General features: G+C 38.3%; 1 protein-coding gene across 1 annotated transcript in view; it reads left to right on the top strand.

Moving 5' to 3' along the window:
• The first annotated feature begins 47 nt into the window (after positions 1-47).
• Positions 48-7159, top strand: part of SPATA5 (spermatogenesis associated 5) — a 200689-nt gene continuing 193577 nt past the window's right edge. The window contains exons 1-4 of the mRNA XM_009887890.1: positions 48-179; positions 832-989; positions 4220-4278; positions 5400-6035. Of these exons, the coding sequence (XP_009886192.1) occupies positions 48-179; positions 832-989; positions 4220-4278; positions 5400-6035 (985 nt within the window). The remainder of the gene's footprint in view (positions 180-831; positions 990-4219; positions 4279-5399; positions 6036-7159) is intronic.

The following is a 7159-nucleotide window of genomic DNA, read 5'->3' as shown; positions in this document are numbered from 1 at the left end:
TTCCTCTGATTTTTTAAATTTTTTTTTTAATTTTTTTTCACCTGCAAATGTCAGAAGATGACAAGGTTCCGAAAATGTTGCGAAGAGCCCTCGCCCAGCTGTCTCTGAGCAGCATGAAGTCGGCCAACGTCTGCATAGGTCGTCCGGTCTTGCTGAGCTCTGCCCGCGGGCGACAGGAGGTGAGGTGCTCTCTTCTGCTTGCAGGCGCTTTTCTTGCACTTTCAGGGAGTTCCTGGCTTATTCGGGAGGGACCAAAATCGAGCATGCCCTGAGAAAGATAACGAATGTGCCTTTTCGGTGTTTTCTACGCTGTAGTTACATCTTTATTCTCAGTACTGGAAAAAAAAATCCATGCTGCTGATTTTTTTCAATAAATTTATAAATCATGTGTGGGAATATATGTATTACACATTGTATATTATATATGCGCACACATGTTTTATTTGCAAAGAAAGAGTATAGCCCTTTGCTCTTCTTTCTTCATTGGTTTGTAGCATTTCCTGGTCAGTGAATGTTGAATGAAAATGAATGAAAAAAATGAATGAAAAAAACAGTATGCTTTTGTGCCATCTGCAGAATGTGGAGTCCTTGTGGAATTTTATCTCCTTTTTAGGCAAAATATAACCCCTTACTTCTTGAAAAGTGTCTTAGATCATATCTTAAGAACTCAATGCTACTTTTATCTTACTCTGTAGCACCGGGTCTTAACCTAATCCTTCTTCCCCCTCAGCCCATATTTTTAATAAAAAAAAACATTGCTTATTTTAACTGGAGGACTGGAAATGGGGAAAAATCTCAACTGACAGTTGTTTGCTTTGCAACTCTTCCTAGGTCTGTACTGCTTGGCCCACCACAGGCTTTCCAGGGGGAAAAGTTGGGCTGAGTGAAACCACACAGAAGAACCTGAAAGTAAATCCAGGCGATGTGGTCACTGTGCAGCCTGTGACTGGCGCAGTCATCCAGGCGGAGGAAGTCGATGTAAAATTGAGGTATGGAACTTGTTATAACCTAGTGATGTACTGTGAGGTGTCTGCTTTGCACTGCAGACTCGTACCTCTCAGAAGATGCTATTTTTCTCTCTTGCTTTGATGGAGTTAGTACCCACACAAAGTCAAACATGTGCAGACGTTTGTAGGATTAAGACTAAAGTTTAGTAACTGGTGGCTAACTGCTGCTAACTGGTACCTCCTCTGTGGGCAGTGGAGTGGCTCAGCTGTTGTACCAAATCTCAACTGAGGAGTGGTGCTGTTGTGGAGAATATAGTGACACTAAGCTCATTAGTCTGAAGAGATTGTTCATTTTGTATTAAATTAATGAATAGTAATGGTAGCCCAGCACCTCCTGAAGCAGAGATCAAGCTGCCTGCGTTGCATTTGTATTAGGCAGGGGTGTCTAACTGCGTGATTGAGGCAGATTCTTTAAACGTGTAAGTCACTTGTAAGGGATGAGGATGATCTCTGTGTGTAGAGTTGATGTCAGGTTAAAAGGAGGCCATGTTGCTGCTGTTGTCATTAGGAACTATACTGCAAACTGCTGTCTGGGAAGCTTTTGTTGAAAAGTCCTGTTGCAATTAAGAGAACTACTGGCTGACAGGTTACAGAGAGTGAAGCAATTTTATTTTTTTTTCCACCACTTCCCTTCAAAACTTTACCTGTGTATATGTGTGGTTTTGTGCTCTGCTTTTATTTACTGGAATATTTTTTAGGATTGGAAGCCCTGACGTATGTTTTTGTTTTTTACTTGAAACTCACTGAAAAATGTAGCAAAAGGTGCAAATCACAGTTGTCTTGAAATCAAGAATGCTTTGAGGGATTAGCAGTTTACTGATCTGCTGAATGACTTCCTATGTTTGTCATTCTTATAACATTCCACAGAGTCAGCATTTGGGTTGATAAAAATCTGATTATAGCTATTTCTTAAATAAAGTTATTTTACAGTGTACTTTTGAAACTGTCCCAACACTTTCATTTCAATAAATTAACTTCACTTCCCTGTCAAACCTCTGTTTTCCAACCTGGTGTTGTCATTGTCCATTTGAGGGGGAGACGCTTTTTTCCAGCACACTGACTCAGAAATGTTGGTGAGGCAAGCTTGCTTTTTGTCAGTAATATAACCAGTTTAGCTTTAATTACAGTTTCATTGGTTCATTTGGCTGTGCATTGTATGCTGACTTCCTGGCATCAGCTTGCTTTGTCCTCTTCTCACCAGAAAATATAAAAAAACCCAATATCTTTATGGATTTTTGTTATGGCTACTTTAATTCTATAAGAAGTTTTATTATTATTACGTACTATTTGCTTATGGAGGTGGTTGAAAACACTCATTTCATTAAAAAAAACCTACCCCACAGTAAATTAAATAATTAAACCTAATCTATTTATATTTCCCAGTGTTAATATGCAATGCATTCATTCTTTAAAGCTGTGACTTTTACTGAAATACAAGCAAAGGATGAGGTCAGAAGAATTGCATGTAACTTCTGAAATATTTATGATTGCTTGATTTTATTTTTTTTTTTTGGAAACTGCTCCACAGCCAGAGTTTTCCCTCTCAGCCAGTCAAGAGTCAGGCTCTGAGGACTGAAATACGTATGTACCACCAGATTAAAAGTCATATAAATGACTGTTTTCTAGAATTACTCTTGGAGAGAAAACATGAAATCTGTGATTGGTTTGTTTTAAGCCTGTTAATTTACTACAAACCATACTGCCATCCCATCATGTAAGAATATAAATTATTAAAAGAGTAAACAGAAATCCCACTATTGGAGTACTGCCTAGGTTTCTAGATACTTTACAGGTGTAGTTCATTCTCTGCAAATAAATACCTCTGGGGAGTTGCTTGCATGCATAATTTAGCTTTTTCTTCCAGGGAAAACATCAATTCCCAACCTCAGACCCCAACAAGGTAATTAAGTACGTGTTTATTTGTCAGGAATGGCCATCGTATTTTGAGAGCTCTCCTCTAAATTGGCATAATACTTGGCAACTTTCCCTCAAGTTGCCTTCTTGATCAGTAGAAAGGGGGTTTTATTTCTAGGTTTAGAGCTCCCCCAGTTGATCATACTTGTATTTGCAGCACCTGTGTCTGCTTTAAATGCCTTTGGTGCTACTGCTGTTCAGCTCTTGGTGTAATGCTTTTCATCATACAGGTCTAAGTGCTTACAAAGGTTGTGGATATTCGTCTGCAAAATAGATCTAGTGAAATCTTTATTTTGTTGTGAAAACAGAAGGGCTAAGGTGTGAGGCTCATACAGATTGGCTGAGGGGGGTAAATACTAAGGAATTAAAAACCAAACAAACAAATGGTTTTATGGTCTTTAATAAAAGGTAAAGCTGCAAGTGAAACAGGAAAAAGACTGTATGGATAAACCATCACTTAAAAATGATTGAATCACCACAGCCTTATCTGTTGCAGTGCAGTGTATTTGAGGAGCAGGGAGAGTTAATGATGTTTGTGCTCTCAGTGAGTTCTACATGTGATGTAAAATGTTTTAATATGAACAGCAGAGAAAGCCATTCATGTAAGACACATTTTACGTTTCATCTGCTTTGGGCTAAGAGCACATGTGTTCAGTAGTGTGTTACATCCCAGCGATGCGATGGTGTTTGAGAACACACTGTGGTTCTGGCCAGGTGAGGGAAGTGGCTTAAGGCCTATCTGTTGAGTCACTTAAACTCCATTAAATAAAAGACCAGAAAACACATTGTGGGGAAAAGCTTGCGCTGTTTTGATAGTGGATGTGCAGTGCTTAAGACATGCACAGTTTTGCAAGGGCTCAAGGCACTAGTTTAATCAATAAAAGATGTGTACGTGTGTTTGCAGGGTTGAAAGAGACCTACCTTACCTGTAATTTTTTCAATTCAGTAAATGTAGCAATGGCTGATCTGCCTGGTGAGATGAGAAGCATGCATTCCATATTTATAATCTTAAGAAATGATAAATATAACCTATGGTTTATTACAGCATTTTGTGTGGAAAAACTAACCCAAAAATAAATATGTACACTTCTTTTGGTACTATGTGTCTAGTATTTTCAGAGTTAAGATGATATGATTTGAAGACTATAAAGCACTCGTCCATATTTTTCTGTTTCTGTGGTTAAATCATATACTGGAAAATAGATGGTATTCATCATCCTGGTGCCTTAGTGGTGTGGACTCTTGGTTTTGAATTAGTTACTGCTGGGAAAAATAATTTTTTTTTCTTCCTACAACAGGGATAAAGATGCCACGATTAATGCTGAGGAAATGTCTATCTGCCTACTGAGAAACCTAGGTATAAGTTTTGCTGCTTCTCTTTTGACTGTTTAATTTTTGTAGTAGATCATCAAGTTTTGGATAGAACAGTTTCCTCTTATGCTCTTAATCAAGGACTTACGGCAAAATAGAGGATGTTACTCTGCTCGCACTTCTTCTAGGGATCTGTCTTTCGCCTAAAAAATTTTGCTATGCTGTAATTATCTCATTTTCATTAATTGTGGTTCCATTCCTTCTGTCCATTATACACATTGCTGGGTCAAGTTATGGTGGTTTAGCAATCATTGCTGGCCGCCTGGCTGATACTGTGATGCACTTCAGAGTTTACTTGCGCTGTGAAGAAAAAGTACGATACTACGCATTAAAAACAAGATAAGGGATCAATATTAACATGAAATTGCATACTCTAAATCTTTTTTTTATGTTGGTGGTAAATAAGCAAAATTGCTCTTCATTAGGTGGTAGATATGTATAAGTAAGGCAAGAAAGCAAGGTAAGTTGTTTAACATAGCGCTCGCTACTCAAAGCATTCACTACAAATTGTTCTACTCAAAGGGAATCTTCTAGTCTAGGAATTAATAACAGTGTTGCTACACTAAGAAGCAGGAAACATGAACTGCATTCCAAATTCATGAGTTTGGCTGGAAATAATAAATCTTCTTTACGTTTTTGCATTTGTTTTTTTGCGCCTGTAGGGTGCATTCAGATCACATTTCCTAATCTTTCTCTGTCAACGCAAAGGCTAAAACTTTATCTTTTTTAGGCCAAGAGTCTCAAAGCAGGTGGGGTAAACATGAAATATTGTGAACCTATAAGGCACACAGCAAATACAAAACTTCTTACAATACTAATTCCATGATCTCCCTTTATATCCTGTATGACATATAAAATGCTCAACTTAATGATGAGTTTAGTATGAGAGATTACATGTGATACAGATGAATGTTTATTCAGTGCGTACGTAAGGATAATTTAAATTACCTGAAATTACCTAACCACCTTTTGTTATGTTAATTTATAGCACTCTCTAGGCTTCCTGGTAAAGAATTATTCTGATACAAGAATGTCTGAATATTACTGCTGCCAAAGTAGATTAAAATTTCCTCTTTTTTTTCTTTTTCTTTTTTAATCTTCTCGTAGATGGGAAAATAGTTTTACCAGGAAACCTCTTGGCTTTCACTTTCTATGGCAAACGTTGTAACATCGTGGTGATGAAAGTGAAAGGAACTGATGGTGCAGAGCTGACTGCCCTGGGCAGTGCCATTTCCAGTGATATGCATGAGCCAGACCTTGAAAGATCTGATTTGGAGACGAGTACGTTAGATTTGTCCTTACAGCTCGGCCAGATGGACATTGACGATAGTCCAGAGGTTGCATCTATGAGCACGCCAACCAAACCGATGGATCCGGGTTCACCAGTTACCCCCAGTTCTGCTGTGGCAGCCAATGGTCAAGACACTGGTCAGGGAGGTAAAACCTATAGCAGCGGAGATGGTGCAGACCTCACCGATGATTTGGAGTTGGCTGGGAAAGGAGGCAGTGAGGGACTCCTGCTAACCGGAAAAACTGGAGCAATAAGCAATGCAGACGCTTTTTACTTCATTTCTTCAAGAACTAGAATCAATTTTATTGAAACGAGGACCAATGTAGCAGAAGATGGTGATTGTGAATCCCGAGTCACCTATGATATGATAGGAGGTTTAAGCAACCAGCTCAAAACTATTAGAGAAACAATTGAACTGCCCTTGAAGCAAGCTGAACTGTTCAAGAGTTACGGTATGATGCCTAAGAGTTGGCTTTCTTCATTTGATACTAGTTTTTTTTCTTTAACGTGACTTTTAAAAAAAAACCAAAAACAAAACCAATGCAAGTTATTCCAGGAATATGCACTAAATTTTATGTAACACTGATCTGGTATACTTGTGTGTCCAAACAATGTCAAACTGTTTTATAATTATACTGTATGGATACTATGAAGATGTTATGATTAGCTTGTGTGAAAAAATAATTGGGTAGGAAAGAAATAAGTTCAGGTATGCATAAGCAGAATTTATAGCAAATAGGAAAGACTTCTATACTTGGGCATTTGAAAGGTGCAGATGTTTGTGTCATCCTGAGATTTTGATTTCTTTTGGTAGAGTCAACTAACTATTTTTTAAGTTGAGAAAAACTCAGCCAGATAAATTCTTCTGCTGTTTTTATCCCTGTGTGTTGTGGGGTTCCTGCAAAATTTTAAGGAAGTGTTTGAGCCTATTTACTCAAACTGCTCAGTGTGTTTAGTATGGAATTACAAGATGGAAAAACGAATGTGATTACTGTTGCCATATATAAAGTTGTATCTAACATATATATGAACTTAGAGGATTTTTGTGACAAAGATAAAACTCTGTACTGTGTATTTATCACAAATGGATGTGTACATAAAGCAGGCATGTCTGCTCATTGTACTTGTCTAGGTGTGCATCACTGTGAGACAGGGCTCTTACATGATATTAAAGAAATATTTATAGGTCTTTGAGGCTTTTTATTTCTCTGCCTTAACCTCTTTCCCCACACATGCTTTAGAGAGGAGGTGATTTCAGTGATCACTGGGACAATTTCCATAAGACACAGGTTGCTCTTTCAGTGTGTGTTGCTTGGGCGTGATTGGCAGGTGTCAGTGGGGTGGTGTGAGGTATCTTCATCCATGTGTGGTCCAGCTCAATTCGCTGACCTCCAGCCTCAGCATCACCGTGTGACTTTGTGTTAGCAGAAGGTTTGCTTCAGCATCTGCGTTCTTCATACTTAGTCCCAAAAGTGCTTGATCAGATTCTTTACTAATTACATGAAAGATGATGACGTTTCGTCACCAGTTAGTAACCTTTAGTGACCATCCAAAGGTTGAGAGTCCTTGTCCGCTC

The sequence above is a fragment of the Charadrius vociferus genome, unplaced genomic scaffold (genome assembly GCF_000708025.1).
Source record: "Charadrius vociferus isolate BGI_N301 unplaced genomic scaffold, ASM70802v2 scaffold806, whole genome shotgun sequence".
Lineage (NCBI taxonomy): Eukaryota > Metazoa > Chordata > Aves > Charadriiformes > Charadriidae > Charadrius > Charadrius vociferus.
Note: the sequence above shows the minus strand (reverse complement) of the source record. Positions and strands in the feature narration are given on the sequence as shown.